This window comes from Venturia canescens, chromosome 5 (assembly GCF_019457755.1).
Source record: "Venturia canescens isolate UGA chromosome 5, ASM1945775v1, whole genome shotgun sequence".
Lineage (NCBI taxonomy): Eukaryota > Metazoa > Arthropoda > Insecta > Hymenoptera > Ichneumonidae > Venturia > Venturia canescens.
In genome coordinates, this window is record NC_057425.1 from 8,330,678 (window position 1) to 8,351,104 (window position 20,427).

General features: G+C 44.2%; 2 protein-coding genes across 4 annotated transcripts in view; both read left to right on the plus strand.

The window, feature by feature from the left end:
• Positions 1-7,394, plus strand: part of LOC122410425 (protein bangles and beads) — a 19,232-nt gene extending 11,838 nt beyond the window's left edge. For all 3 annotated transcript variants that reach the window (XM_043418539.1, XM_043418538.1, XM_043418540.1), the window contains 8 exons: positions 1,277-1,472; positions 1,975-2,238; positions 3,272-3,423; positions 4,511-4,751; positions 4,893-5,221; positions 5,388-5,563; positions 5,671-5,861; positions 6,239-7,394. In XM_043418539.1, the coding sequence (XP_043274474.1) occupies positions 1,277-1,472; positions 1,975-2,238; positions 3,272-3,423; positions 4,511-4,751; positions 4,893-5,221; positions 5,388-5,563; positions 5,671-5,861; positions 6,239-6,506 (1,817 nt within the window). In that variant the 3' untranslated portion in view covers positions 6,507-7,394. The remainder of the gene's footprint in view (positions 1-1,276; positions 1,473-1,974; positions 2,239-3,271; positions 3,424-4,510; positions 4,752-4,892; positions 5,222-5,387; positions 5,564-5,670; positions 5,862-6,238) is intronic.
• A 998-nt stretch (positions 7,395-8,392) lies between these two features.
• LOC122411007 (sialin) lies at positions 8,393-16,467 on the plus strand. The gene is made up of 8 exons (XM_043419523.1): positions 8,393-8,935; positions 13,979-14,322; positions 14,510-14,761; positions 14,847-14,931; positions 15,017-15,234; positions 15,342-15,491; positions 15,561-15,693; positions 15,914-16,467. Exons 1-8 carry the CDS (start codon positions 8,911-8,913, stop codon positions 16,345-16,347), a joined length of 1,641 nt encoding a protein of 546 aa, XP_043275458.1. The 5' UTR covers positions 8,393-8,910; the 3' UTR covers positions 16,348-16,467.
• Positions 16,468-20,427: the final 3,960 nt, after the last annotated feature.

Genomic DNA, 20,427 nt, shown 5'->3' on the forward strand with positions numbered 1-20,427 from the left:
CATAAAGGGGAGTGCGGGGAAGGTTGAGAGGAAAAAAACGAGGCATCTTTTCTCTCACTTTTTTTTCATGTCTCGGGCGCGAGCCTGCGTGCGTTAAGCATCGGTAAAGTGCCGATGCGAATCTCTCTTTTGCGGAAAGTATATTCGCAACGGGGGCTTCCAGAACAAACGAACGCTTGTTCGATTAGCCTCGAACTTTTTCCTCGAAATTCCAACCTTCTTTACGAGCCATATTAAGCCAATTGAATTATCATAACAAAGTAAAAAGCATCGCGAAGGGGATTCATCGAATGGGAAAATTCTTCTCGTTTTTCCTCTTACGAGATCTTCGAATCGAGATTGCGACGTTATTCATTCGATAACTTATCGCCCCTTTGATACGCTCCTCGGGCGATTCATACTTTTGAGAAATGCTCCCGACACGACGCGCGATTCCCCGCTCGAAGCTTTCTTTTTTCCTTACTAAATCCAACGAAACCAACCTCGACGAAAATCAGAATTTTTTCACTCCAAACTCTCGCGGACTCGCTCGAAATTTTTCACGCAACGAAAAATGCTTTTTGTGTTTCTTATCGAAGCTCTTTTTTATCAATGCTAATGCGACATTCATCTGCGCGTTGAACATCGAAAGAGCGCGTTTACTCACTCATTTATTTTCTCTAATGAGCTCACGGATACTTGGCTTGTTCACGATTTATTGTCGAGGCGTTATAATGGTATGCAATTAAAGTGAAAAAACGGGCATTCTTTTCCAGCAGCGAGTGTCCGGCGCAAAGACACTTGCGTTTCTCATTCGAATAAAATAATCGAACAACGACTGTTTACGTTGGTGGATTGACTTTTGTTGTGCTCGTATCAAGATCGATTTTCCCAAAAACCAAGAAACTTTTCACCGCTGCAATTTCCCCGTTGACGAAATGAGTTCTAACGTTTTTTCCGCGAGCAAAGCATCGCTGCGTCACTCGCAAATAACGAGCTGGTGAAATTAGGATGAAAAAAAAATGGAAATTAAAATTCTCGCTAAATTAGACGCATCGTTATGCTCCGCTCTCGCGGCAAGATCCGAATGAACGTTTGTAAATTACGAGATGCAGCGTGAGATGAAGACGAGAGAGTCGGCAGGCCGAATTACCAAACCGAGATTTCGCCCGCGGAAGTTTTCACGCGGGGCGTTACGCTCGACGGCGAGAAAGAGCGAGAGAGAGGGGCGAGAGCAACGAAGACAGAGACTATTATTTTAAAAAAAACTAAATAAATTCTTCATTTCGTTTTCCAGTGAAAGTGGACGTGCATATAAATAACGGTAGCTACAAGTCAGTCGGGAATGGAAACTCGATAAGATCGGACTCGATAAAGGACAGCGGCAGCGGCACGGAGCACGCTTACGAACAAATTTGCATAAGACCGGAGGAAAACGACAGCGTCAATTCGTCCTCCCACAAAAAACTCAGCGATGACGCCTCCGAGAGCGGGTAAGACATTCTCACAACCGCGGATGCGAACACCGTTTTACAATTAACCAAATTCGTTTCTCACCTGAAATTCGATATAGAAAGGTATTTGAATACGTGGATGGTGAGAGGGTGATAAGAATCGTGCGGTGTTCCTTTAAGCACGCTGCCAACATCGTAATTGGACAAAATTTTCTATCAGAGGGCAAATATCGTAGGAAAATTCCCGAGGAATAAATTTTTCTAGGAAAACTTTTCTTTACCGTAAAATATGATCGAGAATCTTTGATTCTCCGAAGCAGATCAACTAACGAATGAAGCAAATATTTTCCTCTAGCTGAATCTGAACAGGAATTTCCCTACGAGACTAATCAGAAGCTGTAAATTGAGCAAGAAAGATCACGTTGACTCGTAACTTCGGAGTTCCTCTGACGTTCCTTAAATTCGATTGTTTTTTTTCTGAAGATTCGTTGTCCCTCGAGTGATAATGAATTTCCGCTACTAATGATCTTCGATTCGGCAGTCGTTCCCGAACGGTTGGAAGACGCTTCAGCAGATCGAGCAGCGGAAGCGATTCGTCGAACATGAGCAGCGAACTGCACTGTTATTCGTCGACGACATCGACGCCTTCGCTCTCTCGAAACAGCAGCAACGAGCGTGTTGGAAAACTACCAAAAGTGGCGAGCGATGGGGGCACGTCGCTCGGTGGAGTCGAGAGAAAAAACGCGCCGATAATAACGACGGTGGAAATCGCTAAGGAATCGAAAGCACCGATCGTCGCGTCGAGGTAGGTTGAAAAATTGTCAATCGTCGGAGCAGGATCATTGCAATTTGCACTTTCTTCGGGCGGAGAAAGACGAGCGGGAGGCGACCACGAAAGCTTGGAAATTCGATCGATTGATTTGTTTTCGCACTTCCGTTGCAAAACTGGCTGCTCACTTTCACGCAATATCACGAAGATCGCAGGAAAAAAGGTCGAAACTGCTTGACACACTTCGCGGTGTCCTCTCGCGTTGAATCATTTTTATTCTCGTCTCGTTTCCACATTTTCTAATCGCGAACCGCGTTCTACCCACGGAGAAAATGATATTTGAAAAATTAGCGCGAGTCACGACAGTCCGGTGACGAGCTGCGATTCGTCGTATTAAGGGAGAAAAATCGGATTTTCCTTTAAATTAAGGAGTTTCGGTACAGTCGGTACAATGTTGTCATGCTAAGCCATGTTAAGAACGTCAAAAAATTCAATAAGTTCAGAATTTTATAAAATTTGGTCAACGTATTCTTTAGTACCAAATTCGACAATACAGATTTTTTTTAGATTTTTCTTCTACACCGTTATCGAGTAATTGAACTCGAAGGATTACGTGCATAAGCGTAGCGTTTCAATATATATAAGTATACATTCCGAGCATAAGAACTTAGCTTTAATGCTTTGTTACTCGATAACAATGTAGAAGAAAATTTCGAAAAAAATTGAGCTTTTACACGTTACGTTGAAGAACATTATATCACCAAGTTTTATCAATTTGTTAACATTTGTTAACAGGTATCGAAACTCCTTGAATAATATTCAATGTCCCAAGTAGGAACTTTTACCGGAGTATTTAGTAAATTTTGACTCCTTATCCGCAATATTTACTCTTATAAAACTGAAAATTCGGCAAAATCTTTGAAATTTTACACCGCACAATCAAATATATCACGGTAAATTTGACAGTGAATTTCACGCTAAATATAACCGTTTAATTTTCTCCGTGTATTTGAAAATTCGGCTTCGTTGCTCGAGAGCTCGACATTTATTGATTTTTTATTCCAAACAGTATCGTTAAGCCTCCTCCTCCGCCGCCACCTCCACCGCCGCCGGATCCCATCGAAGATTTATCCTCCGCTCTTAAAAATGGCGATTTCAATGCTCGGGATGAGAAAAGAGAGAAGAATTCCAGGAGCGAGACTTCCAGCACAGCATCATCAAGTAAGTCAAGTTTTCCAATCGTCTTTTTCCATTTTCTCATTCCCCCCCTCCCCCCCCCCCGCCCCTCTTTTTTTTGATTGTAACTCGTTCCGATATAATTTTGTTGCTTCCCTCTTGATCCACATTTTTATCGTTTATTGAATCAACGATCTGTAACAACTTGAGCGATCGAGCATGTGAAAGCATCGTGCCACTCGCGGTGAAACATGCAGTTATAATGTCATCGCCGCTGCGATAAATCGCGTCCGGTAGCACAATTTCATCCGACTTTTGCTCACCCACCACTGATCAAATATGCCTCTCGAAAAAAAGCTCTTCCAATCTCCGCTCAATCGTCTGTCACGATGACGAGCTCAGGAATGGTATTCGCCCCGCATTTTTTCAACAATTGCAAAACCAAAGCTTCAGAGAGACGATATGACTCTGGAAAATTTGACGCAAAATTTCACTTGACAGGAAAATCAATATTTCTGCGAAGCCCAATGTATTTTTCAACTTCCGTGGCTTCTGGGCCAAGGAATATCGTCGAAAAAGCACAGAAATAAAAGCGGCATCGCAATGCACCGCGAGACTCGTGAAACTCCGTTTTGTTTTAGTGTAGAGTCGAACGATGCCAACGTCCTGATTGACCGGACGGCACACTAATTTAAAGAGAGGTAGAATAATGATTAAGCTAGTTTAGGGGGTGCCCGAGTTAATATTAGCAAGAGGAACAACAGCGCGGAGGATACTTTTTAATTGGCCCGTTAGGGAATTATGGATGCGGTTATTACTAGACCATGGAGCTCACGCAGGCATATAATACACTTACCTAGATTTCACTTGCCCGTGGAGGCATACGGGTGTGCATTTATCGTACGAACGTGTACGCACACGTGGACAGAGGTACAATCCACTTAAAGCGAGTGCGATGCCAGTGCATCGAGGGAGGGCTCCCTTCTTTTTCCGTAGTAGATACGCGCACGGGCTCGAGTGTGCAAAATGAATAATCTCTCGCGTCGATCCTCGTCCTTAATGCCCCTCCTCGGCGTGTTCCACAACTCCGGACTATTGCAACCGGTCACTTACTTTTTCTGTCGCGGAACAGCGGCCAACAAGTCCGAGGTATCCTTGGAACATCAGCCGGAAGTTCAAGCTGGCAGTACCTCGTCGGATACCGATGACGCGAAGGCGAGTCAGGTCTCTCACCTCGTCAGCAAGCACATGGTTCTTCCTTTCATACCACCGAAATTCAACAACACCGCTGACTCCAACACTCTCCTCAAGCCATCGGAGTATCTCAAGAGCATTTGCAAAAGTTCTGCGAAAAACAGCCTCTCCAAGGCCAGGTCAGTGCGGGCTCCGATCCCGTCCGAGCGCGCGGGATCGCGACCCCAAATCGTTTTTTACCGCGAGTCCATTCAGTCCTAAATTCTATCGAGTGTTGTTTGCCTCATTTTCGCTATTTTCCTCCGCTATTTTGTGCACAGGTCCGTCGATAATTTAGACATCCAAAGCAGACCCGAAGTCCAGCGAGGTCAGGAGCCACAACACGAAGAAACGGCGCGGAAGTGCGAGGAGGCGAAGGCTTTCGTGCCGGGACCTCCTCCGCCGCCGCTGCCACCCGCCTCAACCGCCCGAGACAATCCTCCTAGTCCAACCGCCTCTCACGAACCGGAAACACCCAAAACTCCTCAGCCACTCGCTACGATCAGCATCCAGGATCTTACGAGCGTACAGCTGAGGAGAACCAACATCAAAATGCACGCGACGAAAACCTTCTCGGCTCCTCCACCGCGCAGTGTTTCTATGACTAATGGTATTTATTTCATGATGATTCTTTTCAACTGTGGCAATCATTTTTGTCAATGAAAATGGAAAAAAAAAAAAAAAAACAAAAATTCGTGTTTATTTTAATTTTTCATCGTCGCTTTGAGACGTGAAAAAATGTTGTATCGTCTAGCCACGTTTTTCATTTGTCCCAGTTTCGGAACCTTTCTTCGTCCAGAAAACGGACTTGATAGCAGAACTGAAGAAAACCAAGGACATTCCTGGCATAAAAAAGCTCAAGGTCGAGAGAGCCAAGTCCGAGAAAACCCAGGAGCAGAATATGATTACGGAAATAAGCAAAGCTTTCAGCGTCTCGAATTTCGTTGACCAGGTGAATGGAATAAAAGTTTTAACGAACATTTCATTACCAGAATTTTTCCACAGAAATAGTGACTTTTGTTCTCATTGAAATCGTCTTTTCTATTCGTCGTTGCACAGATTCCTGAAAAGGACAGCTCAGGCAACGTCATCCCAATCTGGAAGCGACAAATGCTCGCCCGCAAAGCTGCCGAACGTGCCAAGAAAGAACTGGAGGAACAGATTGCGAGGGAAAATGAAGAAAAACGACAGAAAGCTATTCCCCCTTGGAAACGCCAATTATTAGCGAAGAAGGACGTCGACGAAAAAAAGTAAGTTCATCAAGATTCAATAATTTTCCGACCAATGAGTAACAAAAAATCGATGAATAATTACAAAATTCATTACATTTTTCGTACAATTTTGATCCTTTTCCTCAAAACTCCAAACGATTTTTACAAACGACTGAATTTCAATTGCACACTCGATCAGTTGAGATAAAAAAATCGAAATTTTTTTTCCATTTCTTGATCTACTTTGATTATTCACTGAATATTCAAATTAATTTTTCCAAATGATTGAATTCCGACATATTTTTAGTGATAAAAATTCCACAAAGTTGAGCTCTTCAAATTCTTTTTTCGTTGTCCGTCCAACCTGATTGTATTCTTCAATGAAATGATTAAATTCTCAAAAAAAAAAAAAACAGACCGAATTCAGGGCCGCCCACGCCACCTGTACTTATCGTCCCAGCGGCGGTAAAAATCGAGATCTCGCCGATCGTAAAGAGAGACGCCTCGCCGGCAGCCGGCTCGAGGTTGTTGAAACCGATCGACCTCGAGAGGACCGAGAACGAGGAGAAAAAGAGTTCGACAACGAGGGACGAAAACAACGACGACGACGAAGACGAGGCCCCGATTATACCCTGGCGAGCTCAATTGCGAAAAACCAACAGCAAACTCAACATAATCGATTGACCAGTTGGCTCAATCGACGATAACGAGAAGGGAAAAATTTTTGTTTTTCAAACGGTGCCCGAGTCGGTGACGGGATTGGGGGAGAAAAGTGCGTACCTGAATTGCGCGAGGATTGAAAAATCCGAGGAGCGACTCGCTCGAGAAAACGAGAAAATAGAATTTCTAGGAATTTCGATAAATTTTGAAAATTCAATGGAAGAGAAAACTCCGATCGAATGATTTGACACGTGAAAAGAGCGAAACTCGAGCCGAAGAGAAATACAGAAACTCCCGTTTCCTACACTCGCGTAATGACACTCTCACGATCAACTTTATCGACGAGTTCCCCGCAATGATTCATGCGATAAAAAATGTTTAAGCGACTCTTTTGAACGAAGTAAAGTTCGATGTCCAAACTCGAATTCGTCGTTACGAAATTGAAACAGTTAACGCATTTCTATCGAGTCGTGCCCGAATATTTTCGACGGATTTCGGCTGATCCGATGACCGTGAGTTCAAAGACGATTCGAATAATTAAACGAAGTATGTAAATGGTCGACTCGGTAAATTTGATTGTGAATTATTCCCTGATTACACGGAAGAAAAAATTTCACACATATTTACACACACACACACACCAACACGTACGTCGATACAAAATATATAAGAAATAATTCTCGATTCCTCACGTGACAATGATTATTCGCATGGAATACGATCCTCGCGTCGTAAGGCTTATGCGATTATGCAGGACCGCGAGGAGAGACGAGAGAGACGGCGAGAGACATTCGTAGTTAATTCTTATATTCACATAAGATAATGTATCTGAATTTGTGTAAAGATGGATCAACGAACTCGAATCCGAATTTGTAAATAAAACGTTTTGTCAATAAAATTGTTTAAGCTACACCCCCCCGTCTATGATGATCTTCGTAAAGGAATCAACGTGCAAAATTAATTGTCATTGTGCAAAGATCGGAACAGATTTACTCAAAATTTATAAAATTGTATTTCGGTTCGAAATGAAATTATTCGACTCGATCAATCTCGATGCAGATCAACGAATTAGTGTGATCGATCAGGAAGCACAAAATTTGAGAATCTTTTTTTATCATTCGCGCAAACTCCTCCAATCAGAATTTGATTATTGGAACATTTTTTCCCTGCCGATTCCACCGAAGCGAGAAAACTCGATGATCCAACCTTTCGTGAGAAGCAGAGCCATTAAAATATTTCCACGAAGTGAAAAACGCCTCTGGCCGGGAGATAATCCAACGAGCAACCGTGCAAAATTTCACGACTGAGATAATAGTATCTCGGTACGTGCCCAAGCGTACTATAAATGTGTCGAAAGTCATAATCGTCGTTGCTTAATTGCGATACCGTTGCACAAGAAATTCTTGCTGAATCTTCGATGTTTATAAAAAGCGTCGACGTTGCTCTCTTTCTGCTTCAACAAAACGAGGATATCATCCGCAGACACATTTGAACGATTGGAAATTCGGTGAAACGTAATGAAAAAAATTGTAATTAATCATCAAGATACACCGAAAGCAGTTGGGTTCATTTTCGAGCCTCAAAATTTGTGGGACTGTAAATCGCGTCGGTTTCGTCGCATCGGCGCAATGCAATAAATTCGAAAACATCTTTTCCTCGATCTCAATTTCCCTCTTCGTCAGACCGCGGGAGTGTCGACGAGCCCGAGGGGGGAGGGCAGGGTAGAAATTTAAGTTAGTCGAGAGCGAAGAGGGAGAAATACGTGCGGTAGTCCGAGTCTCGTTGCTGAACACATAGAGAGAAACAGAGGTGGAGAAAATGTTCTAGTGTATTTGTACGTGGCTTTGTATATACGTATATGACGTCAATTCCTAGGGCTGGCAGTGCGGCTTGAGTCTGGTACGTAAAGTCGTTCAGTTTGAAGACTACCGGCGTACGGAACGCCAGCACGTTGCTTCGCGTTGGCTCGAGACAAACTTGTGCAAAAGTTGGCACGTGCTTCTGTCAGAATAACTTTTGCTCGATGCCATCGTGTTGCTGGCGTCGTTTTCTTCTCTGCTCGAGTATCTCGATGTGGCGTTTTTCATTCTTGTCTTAATATTCGTCAAGCTGAAATTCGTCGTCGAATTAAATGAAAATCATTTTTTCAATAGTCGTGAAAACTCGAAGTGAGAAAGATTCGTGTTTGGGAGTGTGTGTGATTGAAAAAATCGTGAAATACTTCGAAAGTGCAGTGCCAACGATCAATTATTAGAATATAGATTTTTCAAACTTTTCTTAAACCTTTTACACTTTTTCATCGCAGTCCAGAAGTTACACTCGTTAAATAGTCTTTTTTAAACTCCTTTCTGTTCGAATTCACTGGGAAGAGTGTGCACAATTGTGTTGTTCGGTTTCCCAGAACTGTGTCAATTCAAAAATCGTGATTATGGCGTCGTTGAAACTTCTGGCAGGTGAGTAAAAAATGGCTTATGAATAGAATAGATCGAACGAGTGTTTCGTGTTCGTTATTTCGCAACGGGAAGGCAAAGAATCGATGAAATTCGATATAGCGAAGCGGCTCGGGACTGGACCTTACGGAAGTTTTGTCAGTCCACGTTTATTTATAATTATGGTCGGTTCGGGCGGCTGATATCGAGACGTCAGCACAATTTTCACATTGGCTTAGAAACACACGAGCGCGCGATCTAATTCAGCGATACGAGAGCGCTGCTGCGAGGAGCGCGGAAGCAGCGACGAGCGAGTTTCTAAAGTTCACTTAAGTCAGTTTAACCGGCCCTCAGAAATGGCTTATGGAGGTCAGGGTGACACGAAGCGTTACTCCAATTATTAAATCATTCTCTTGGATTATCAGAGGCCGAATCGGGACGATTGCCGAAATATTATTGCTTCAAAGATAATTTATGTGAGAAACGACTTCTCGCCGCCGCAGTAGGAATCTTGAGAATTCTCTTAAGCGGAAGATAATTCGCTTTTCCGAGCTTCTTCTTCTTCTTCGCGTACAAGTGTTGGGCGTTCAATGACCTACTTGTCTCAATGGAGATCATTTTACGCTTAACGCTTGTGTTGGTTTAAGTCTAGCTCGAGTCAGAAAATTCGTGATTGTCCGCGCCGAGGACGACGACGCTCATTTGCGTAGCACACGCGTCTGCCTTGGGTTTAAGGGCTCAGACGAGTCATAATTATGTCCTACATCCTGCTCCGAAGACACTTCCAAATTTACGCACACTTTAATCCTCCTTGACGCCTCTATTTTATGACTTAATGACGACGAACTCGAACTCTCGAAATTAGACGTAGACTTCCTAGTCAGCGTTGCTGCTCATTCGCGTCTGCGAGGAACGAAACTAATTTGCGTTTGTCTGTCAGCCTAATGGAGTTGTCATCGTAGTCTGCGAGGCTGAGCGCTCTCGGGTGATGCTCGTTTTTCGTTCGATCTTCGTTGCTCCATTAATCGATGGGAAGATAACCGTCGAGTTTGGAAAAATCCAGATTCGTGTTGCTCCATTGTACAGCGAGGAATTTCGAAACGAAAGATCATTCCGAGGCAAGATTTTCTCACTCCGGGGTGGTCCTTATCGCGATGATTAATGGGACGAATAGTCGCTCGATGTGATTTCGAAAGAAGCGTGAGGCTCGGACGATTTTTTGTTTCTGTACGTGGGGGCTCGTACACGCAGGACAAATGTGTTGAATCAAACCTCTGTTTGCTCCGTTCGTGACCCACATTCTCAACCGAGTTTGACAGGCTGCACTTGCAGCGCCAAATTCGAACGACTTTTGGTCCTGCTTCGCTCTGTATGCTCACCTCATATTCTCCTGCTTGTCGTATACATTTAAGAAGAAAACACGACGAAAAAACTAAAAATACACATTCGAGAAAGGTTCGCCATAAAAGATGAGGGATTTTAAGTGTGCGAATAAGAGCGTGTTCTTGCTCCTTAATTCCCAAGTAAAAGTGAATCGACACAGGTCCGAATGCCACGTACGTGTTTATGCATGTGCATGCCTTAAAGGAGAAAAGGCAGACTCGAGACGTATATTTTTTGGTATCATAACTGTAGCAATCATGTGTCATTAAAGCGCACACTTGTACACGGAGCTTGATATACGTGGAATTTAATGCTCGAGAAAATTGAAAGTAACAAACAATTTGGTGGAAAGAAAAGTTCCTTTTATTCGCTTTTTCTTTCTTTCTCTCTCTCTCGTCCATAAAAGTGGTTCGGAAAAGTCTTCGGTTGTTAGAACTGGAACGCGGTATCATTAAATTCTCTATTCGAAGAGATCAAATTCACTCAGAAGCAGCAAACAATCACGGACGAGATGAAAATCGAACCTTTCCGCTACGAATAATTAGCTGAAATCACTAACCACAGAAATGGAAATTTCAGCGCCGTTTTTGTGTCGAGAAATGCGAGAAATCGCGATCAATCAGTGGAAATTTCGTAACTGCAGTACCCTCGCGGGATATCGATGAAAAAAAAACGCGAATAAAATCAATCACTTTTGATAACATCGCAAATGAGTCGTCCAAGCCGTTTCAAACGATTGGAAATTCCGGTTTCGATCCCCGAAGCCTCAGGATGGTTCCCATTTGTCAAGAATCCTCATGAGAGTGACTTTACAAAAAAAATGGCGATAAAAATGAAAATTCCCATGAAACGTGTAAAAATATTAATTCACCGATAAAAACTTTTCGGGTTTTATCGACGCAGTTTAGAATCGCAGTGCGGAAATAGCAGGAACGTGATTACACTTCGATACGGCGAATGTCATAGATTAAAGAGCAAATTGAGTCGATTAGACGTCAATTTAACGGATCATCCATGGGAAGGGATAATAGAAATGTTGACAGTTACTTTTTTAATTTCCGTTCGCGTGTCTCGCTTCAGCAGGCAATTAACTCCATTTCTGGCCACTATTTCGTCGGAATTGATGCAACTATACGTGGCACATGTGCGTTTCCATCGCATCCTTGGGCGTGCACACGCCTCCGTCGCGTCTCTCGTCTCGCGCCCTGCTTGAAAAATCACCTGGTGTTAATGTCAAACGCAAATTTGCATGTTCACCGTCGTCGTTCCATCTCGAAAATCGCAAGGTCGTGACGAGTTCAGAAATAAAGAAGCGCGAAAGCGTTCAATCGGTTCCGACGCGAATGGGGACTTTTATGTGTGATCAAACAGAATCGAAAGATCGATAAAAAAACACACACACGCACACGATTTTGATGAAATTATTGCAGTTTGAAATTTTTATTCGAGACTCAAAATTCGTTGAATGAAACGAATGCAAATTTGCAGATCGTCGAACCACGCAAGTATCGTAAAAAAGCCATCGAAATTGGCTCATTTTTTCTAAAATAATACTTCACATGTACGCAATAAGGAGAAGATTGTAAATTGAATTTGCACGCGATTCGAAACGTCGAAAAAGAGCTTGGAGCGGCGATGGCGAATGCTTCGAGTATAGCGGGAGCTCGGGTTTTTCGAGGAAACGAAGCAAACGATCCGCCTTAAAGTTTTATCATTCCCGGGACTTTTTGTGATGGCAAGCGACTGGGTTTATCGTGACGCAACGAATAATATGTGAGGAGTTCGAAGTTGAGTGAGCGGAACGAGATCGTGATTTTCATGGGTGATTGACGCGGCGTAAGTTTCAATGGAGGAAAAGACTCGAGTTTAGCGCGCATTGTGCGCTCGATCAAGACGAGTTTAATCGTACGAACGGAGAGTGGTCTCGTTGCGCCAGGATTCGAGGGCCAAGCGCTCGTCACTGGGCGTTTACATTGCATAAAATCGCCGCTGTAACTCTCCCGATCCATTCATTTATTTGCGGCGCATATAACGAGCGCAGGGAACTGATGCGATTTCCTGGCGTCTCGCAACCGCTGCTGCTGATCCGTCAAGCGGTGATTTATTAATTGCCCTTGCTTGCGCGATCGCTCGGATACAACCAGCCTCGCCAAGCTGGCCTTAGAAAACAACGAGATGCAAGGTTACGCGGGAGCCACACGAGCCACTCTGCCGAGTGTCGACGCACCTCCGTGTACTCACACCTTCCTCTGTGCATGCGTCTGTACACGAAGAACGTCGATGAATAAATGTATTCACGTATTTACGTGCCTTTCAAATGAACTAAAAATACGATGTGGAAACAAAACTACTTTTCTCGATGATGTTTCTCGCTCGTGACTACGAGCTAGTCACTCCTCCTATGTGACAATCATTTTTGAACTCGACTCAAAAAATTCGGAGCTTCGAAATCCGAGTTTCGAGTACGACATTCTTCGTACTACCGTTTCGCAGTCCTAGAACCGATTTCGAAGAAGTTTGCCACCATGAGAAAAAAGTAATTGGAACAACGAAATTATTATGATTATCATTGTCACAAGGTTAAACATGATCGAACGAATAAAACAGTTTTAGATCGAACTTCAGATTCAACCACTCCGAAAACATTTGCAGCTAAATGAAGAAAACTCTTCCGATAACATCAATCGCTATTTAATCAACAATTTTTTTTCTCAGTGCAATTCGTGATATATTATTGAGGGAAAGAAATTGAATTTTACTATCGAAAATAAAAAATATTTACTGTTCGCACAGTAGAAACTTTTACCGCAGTATTTAGTAAATTTTGACGTCACAGTGAAACAGTGTGAATTTTACCGCGCTGCACTGTTAACATTTCCGTTCGAATGTTTATGCTAGGACGCGGCTGCACTGGAGACACGCTAGGGGCTTGTCGCTGCATCGGCCAATTTATCCATTGTTTTTACATGCTCAGCCCTTTGTTGAAGTGTGTAAATCACCGTTTCATCATTATACTTCATTGCAATTGTGCACGTTTTTCATAAACTTCGTAAGAAGCGTTCATTCGTGATATGAAAAGATAAGCGATTTTTAACTCCCAGTCCCTGTGTGTTTTTTTTCTCGTATTTAAGGAGGTTGGATCGCGACGATGCAATGTTGCGATGCTAAACCATGTTAAAAACATTAATCATTTAAAAATGACAAGAATTTAATAAATTTGGTAAATGTATTCTTTAAAAATATTTATGATGATATAATTTTTCAAATATTTTTCTACCACATATTGCTCTCGAGTAATTTAGCACTAAAGTTCACGTGTATAAGCACAGAGTTTACATTTATACAGTTATACATCTCGTGCACAAGAAGTTCGACCTAACGCTCAATTATTCGATAACCATATGTGGTAAAAAATATTGAAAAAAATTGTATTCGTATACTCGCGGTGTCAAAGAATGTTATTACGAAATTTCATCAAATTTTGATTATTTTGATTTCTGAGTAAATTTGAAGACTTTTTTAAGAAAATCGTTTCGAGCATGATCAAGTCGATGGAAGATCGCCAGATTTTGTTGGGTAGATGCGCACTGGGTTGAATGAAAGTGAAGAAAAGTTGGCAAAAAGTCAATATGCTCATACGACAGAATTGTCAGGAGATGATCGAGATCGAAATTTATTTTGCAGATCGTCTGTCATGTCGTCAAGTACTGAATATTATGGTGATACTCGGATTCATGCTGAATTACATGCTTCGAGTTAATCTGACGATCGCCATCGTGGCTATGGTGATACATAACGAAACGGGACATTCCAGCAACGCGAGTCTCCAGCACGTTGTTACGGCTCAGTACGGATTTACGGAATCGATAAACGTCGACGGCGTTTCGATCAATCGATCCCTCACCGCAGTCACTACCTTGAACAATAATGGGACTGCGAAAGAGGTCGATTTTAACAACACCGAGAATATTTACAGTACAATAAACGCGACGAATGATTCAACCTTCCAAGAAGTCCGTCCTCAAAATGTATGTCGCGAATGCCACTTTTTCCGAATCGTTAAATGAAGAAAAAAAAACTATTCATTTTGTGGAATTTCCACTGTAGATTTTCCTCAAAACGCCAGGAATATTCCGAGAGCTTTTCACTCTTTTTTGAATTTCGACAATCGAGAATCCTCGTTTTATGGAATATATGATTGAAAATTTTTTTCAGAACGTGACACAACTGAAGCAGACGAGATACGCTTGGAACGAGTACGAAGTGAATTTTATTCTCGGGAGCTTTTTTTGGGGCTACATTTGTACGGAACTTCCGGGCGGGAGATTGGCGGAAGTGGTCGGAGCTAAACGAGTTTTTGGGTACAGCATGCTCGTCTCCAGTTTCGTAACACTCCTGACACCGCTCGCAGCAACCTTTGGGTATACGATGGTCGCTGCCCTGAGAGTGGTCCTCGGATTCATGCTGGTAACGTCCGAGCCACTGCGTGACGGTCTCTGCTTTCCCTGAATTAATCCCGGCGAGGCACGAATAAATTGGTGAATTTTTGTAGGGGGCAACTTGGCCAGCGATCCAGCCGATGACTTCTCACTGGATTCCTCCGATGGAGCGAAGCAAATTCGTATCGAATATGATGGGTAAAGATGGCGAGCTCGAGGTCGATTTTTTTGTATTGGTTCGTTGAGATTTGGCGCTTTCCAATCATGTTTCCTGTCTCTGCAGCTTCCTCACTGGGTGCAGCAATCACGATGCCCATCTGCGGATTCCTCATATCAGAAATCGGCTGGGAATCTGTTTTTTACGTAACCGGAGGAATCGGCGTCCTCTGGAGCCTGTTTTGGTTCGTTTTAGTGTTCGACTCGCCGGCCCAGCATCCGAGGATTTCGGACGACGAGCGAAGGTACATTCAGGACGCGATTGGCACCACTTCGACGACGAAGGTACGTCGAAGGACTCGCGCAATGCTGAGTCCTCGAGTGATCGGTTAACGAAGAACCCTTGAAAAATTAAGCTTTATCGGCCCTCCTCTCCCCCTCCCCTCCCCCAGCATCTCAGCGTGCCCTGGAAAGCCATTTTCACGTCCGCCCCGGTTTGGGCCATCATCATCACGCACGGTTGCAGTGTCTTCGGTTACTTCACTGTGGTAAACCAACTCCCGACTTACATGAAGTACATTCTAAACTTCAACATCAAAGAGGTGAGAAACTTGGAGGAGAAATGCTGCTCGCTCCACAATTCGGTGGACTCAAAATTTGCTTGTTTACAGAACGGACTTTTATCGTCGCTCCCATACCTGGGCAAGTACTTTTTCGCCCTAGCAACAGCGACTCTCGCCGACCACATACGCCGCACTGGAAAGCTCAGTGTAACGATGATTCGTAAAATATTCACGACATTTGGTGAGTAACGTTTGGTGCGATTGTTCCAGAGTTTTAATGCTCGAAAGCAATTGGATGTTGGCAGGCATCTGGTATTTTCGTTGCGACAAATCGGACCAGCTATTGAATTGAACGGCGCATCACAAGCGACGTCCTTAATTCGACTAAACGAAGCGTCGATCGGTTCACCCAATCAGCTTCATTCTCTCCGTTTATTATTCCGGATTCTTTGTTGTTTCAGCCATTTTGTGTCCAAGTTTGCTGATGATAGTGTTGGCCAATTGGGGCTGCGATCGCGTCACATCCGTCGCGATATTCACCGCTGCTCTCACGTTGAACGGCGCAGTAACAGCAGGCTACTTGGGCAACGGCCTCGACATCGCCCCCAACTTTTCCGGCACGATATTCGGCCTGGCGAACACCTTGAGCTCCCTCGGTGGGTACCTCAGCGCCATGATGGTCGGAATGATAACTTACCACAACCAAACGTACGCGGCGTGGAGCACGATCTTCTGGATTCTCGCGGGCACTTATTTCGTCGGGGCTACGACGTTCCTCGTTTTCGGCAGCGGCGAACTCCAGTCTTGGAACAATCCGGAAAGTGCTGCACAGGCGAGGCGAGCCAACGAGGATGGCGCCGAGGAATTCAAGCCTCTGAAAGCTCCGGTCGCGTAGTCGCGAAACCATACGCGCGATCTTCGTTCAATGAAAACTCGAATAAATTGTTGGACCAACGGACAATAATTCCGGGACGTACACTCAAGTATTTGTAAATAAAAATCCACTCTTTTTTTACAAGGCTGTTTACGTGCTTTATTTATGTTTCGAGGTAACGAGAATTCGGAGAATTACGACTATATATTCCACGTTCTCAATCGGATCGCAGTAACAGTATGAAATGTGGGAACAAATTGAAGAATTGTATTTATTTGTTATTACGAAAATGCTCGAGCTGAGCCATGTTGAAATACAAATAATGTTGAATCTCTTTGCCAATCGCCAGATCGGTCAGTACCAGGTATTTTGAAGTTTGCATAGAAAATAAAGAATCTGAGATCATTAATTCATGAGCCAAGACACACTTTCACTGTGACGATACGAGTCTCCAGTGCTCGCTTCTAGGAAAATTCTTATCGCAACTATTATTAGGTTTTCATTAGAACCTTCAGAAAATGAATCTTGGAATTTTTTTGGCTTATCTCGAAATACATTTTTATCAATAGACACGATAAACATTTATTGTTTTGAAACAGAGAGAGTTTACCAACGGTTCGTAAAGCAGCCATCTTCCTATCGACCATTGATATCGCGAGTGCTTTTTCCCCATGCTCGTTCACACGCTTCGAAAGATGGTACAAATATTGAAACTGATGGGGGTCTGGAGGGCTTATTTTTAAAAGTGGTCGCCAGATTGGGATCAAAATGCTTTTTGTAATCTTCTACAGACTCCAGGGAAACTTGAACCGGCATTTGTACCTTTATTTTTTTTATCACGAGTGACAGAATCGTAATTATTCTACGTCGAATGCTATCCACTTGGTCTATCAGCACATGAGTATAGGTTTACACATAAGCATGAAAACTCGAATTTCGTAGCTGGTTCGATCGCTGGTTAAAAACTTATCGTGACTGAAACAATTTTGTAAATATTTGTTCCTCGTTCGTAGTTTGCAGCGCTGATAAAAATTTGACTTCCATTTATGTGGGACACAAGCATATATTCTTTGACGGTTTCTTGAAAACGAAAATTTCAATGTTTTGGTTCGTCCGCAAGAAATACAAATTCGTTTTTTGTCCGGTGCCATTGATCGTATTGCAGTAATTGATTCTTCAATTGAGAAAGAGAATGAGTAAAAGTGTTGATAAATGAGGCTTCGTAAGAACCTCCGTTCAGAATAAATTGCGTGAAAATGTGATTGAATTCGTGAAATGTTTCCACTCGATTGCTCGGTCTATTGCCACGTTGAGCGAGTTCTTTGTCCCGTTGGATTAAAATTCTCGGTTCAACAAAATATTCATATTTAATTGGCTTCTAATGGGAGTGACGAAAGCGTGTGATTTGTGAGATTGGTTCTGGATCGTTGCACAATCAGAAGTCGTTATGAGCTCTCGTAGCAATAACTCGATTAGTTCGAATTGCCAAACTCATTGGTAAGAAAATTTCTTTAAATCGAATCGAATTTAACGATAATTTCTGAAATGCTCGCAGCAAATGTTCGGGATGACTCGGTGGGAGTCCAACCTCAAAGCCCAGTTCGAGGACGACTCTTATCGCAGCATCTGATTAAACCGTCATTAAGTTTCGACGCTTCTAAAAATAAACTCGAAACATTCTGCTCCTTTCAGAATAAACTTTGATGAAAACGTCTCAGATAAGAATTGGATGAAAACGTCTCAGATAAGAATTGGATGAAAACGTCTCAGATAAGAATTGGATGAAAACGGAGCGTTTATCAGCGGTTGATAAGGCTGCAATCTTCCAAGCGAGGATAAATATCACGAGAGAGATTTTGACTCCGCGGTTAGCTTCGTATATTTGGAAAGATGGCGATACGGCAACGTTTCATTGGCGATAAAGCACAAGCGCGAGAGTCGCTGGTGTCGAACAACATTTTAATCTGGAAGCGAGTGCAAATTGAGACTCGATTTGAGTAGCTCTCGACTCCGGATGGGTTATGAAACCCTGTACAGCCTCCGGTGAAATTCGAGACGGCAATTCCCCTTTTGCTGCTCGCCGTGGGGTGTCTCGGTCCCGCGACGCATTCTGGTCGCCGCCGTGGACCTAGGACTGGCGAAGGAAGAAGAGAAAGGAGCAGGAATGGGAGGCGCGCGTGACGGTGGCCGTAAAAAAAGCGTACATGAGCGCGTCCAGGCGCCGGGCGTTGCGATGGTGCTCGCCGTGACGCGTGGCGCTGCGGCGCTTCGCCCTGCTATCAGGAGACGAGGAACGCGCGAGCGAGTCGCAGTCGCGATTATCCCGCGAGCAGTGGCTGCAGGCGGAGAAACAAATTCGCGAAAAAAATAGCACTTACGAACTCGAAATAGAAATTCAAAGTCCTTATCGCATCGAGGTGGACTTGTAATTTACAGAAAAGTTGCAATCTCTTTGACACATTCCTGGGCAAATAGATAAACATTTTATTATTTTCCTCCCGCGAAGTATGCTTTAACCGATTGAACTTTACAAAGTTAGAAATCAACACGCTGCATCTCCGATTATTATCAAGAATCTCTCATCATTTTTCTCTCCCTTTCTCTCGCGTTTCACCAGCTCTGGCGTCGTGATAAATACCCGTTTAATTAGTCTGCTCTCCGATGCCGGCGTTTGGCTTCCGATTTACGTTATCCGCGAGGTCGTTACCTCGACGCGTTACGATCGCGTTCCCCTCGTAAATTTCATTATCTACCGGTGACAACCAGCTCGTCGTCTCTTATCCTACTACCGAGTTTCAATTAAGTTTGAGTTACGAAGGGAGATAAAAACGTGTCTCGGAGTGATTTTTCCTTCGCGTGGGTTGCTAACGCACATTGCGCATTTCCAATTCGAATCTTCTCATATCCGCTGAAGCTTTCCAAAGAATCCCCTTGGGTTGCCGTGGGTAACGAGAGTCCCGCGGAGAGAAAAAAATTGGAAGAACTTCGGCCAAGTGCCGAGAGAGGCAGAGCGTCCGGCGTTCCACCTCCTCGTCACTTCTGTTGCGTCGATAAAGTAGAAGCGTGCTCGGAGTAACAGGAGAGAAAAAACGGGCGCGCTGTGCCCCTCGCGCTTCCCGTCGCGGCCTCTTCCGCCGCCTCGCTGCTTGCCACTGCCATCTGAGCGGCATCCGCTAGGAACATTAGACGAAAGGCGAGAACGCGAGCTAGTTCGCGTTAGGTATGATGGTAGAATCTTAGGAATTCACGGACTGCAGCACTGAATTCAGTTGCTATGTCGAGGGGGCCAGGAAAGCAGGAGCGCGGCGGAGGCAAAGCGCTCGGATTTGCCGCGCGGGACCGCCCGCTCGAACGGCATTGTATCGGGGAAGCATACCCGAACGAGGGGAAAGCGCGTGCGCCGAGCGCCACTTCCATCCACTCCATAATCTCCTGCTCGGTTGTGATTAACTAAGGTTTAATCAGCTTTACAAGCTAAACTTCTTTTGTCAACATGCATGTGCATGATAATCCGTGGCTATCTTTCCGAGTGTCCTCCGACTGTCCGTGAGTGCTCTCTGGCACTCTACACCTTGCTCTGACAGCCGGAGAGACCGGGAGAGCGAGAGAGAGAGAGGAGAGCAAGACCCGGCTCTCGCTCCTTCGCCTCCTCCGCTCAGACCTAAGCTCCGCTTCTACCTCCGACTCCTATCTGCTTCCCCCGTTCCGTGGCAGCCGAGATGAGAGACTACTCCGCTGTCTTGTACGAGCAGGACCAACACTAGGCCCGACGAGCGCGTACCAAGTGTCGAACACACCACCGTGTACCATACGACGGCTCGCACAATCCCCAACTATCTCTCGTTCTCTACTTTATCGAAGCTTGTCCTTCTCTCACCAGGGCGCCGCTGCTTCCGTGCTCTTGCGACACGACGGGCCACTTTTTGGCGGGGAACCCGGGGAACTAACCCTCGCTTCTCTCGCTCTCTCTGCCACATGGCCTTTTAGATTGTCGCGGCTCCCGGTGCTGGTGCCCTGGTACTCGGGGTCTGGAACCGTACGATAATTATCGTACGAATTCGATAATTTCTCGTACGTTGGCTCACGGGTTGGTACGATACG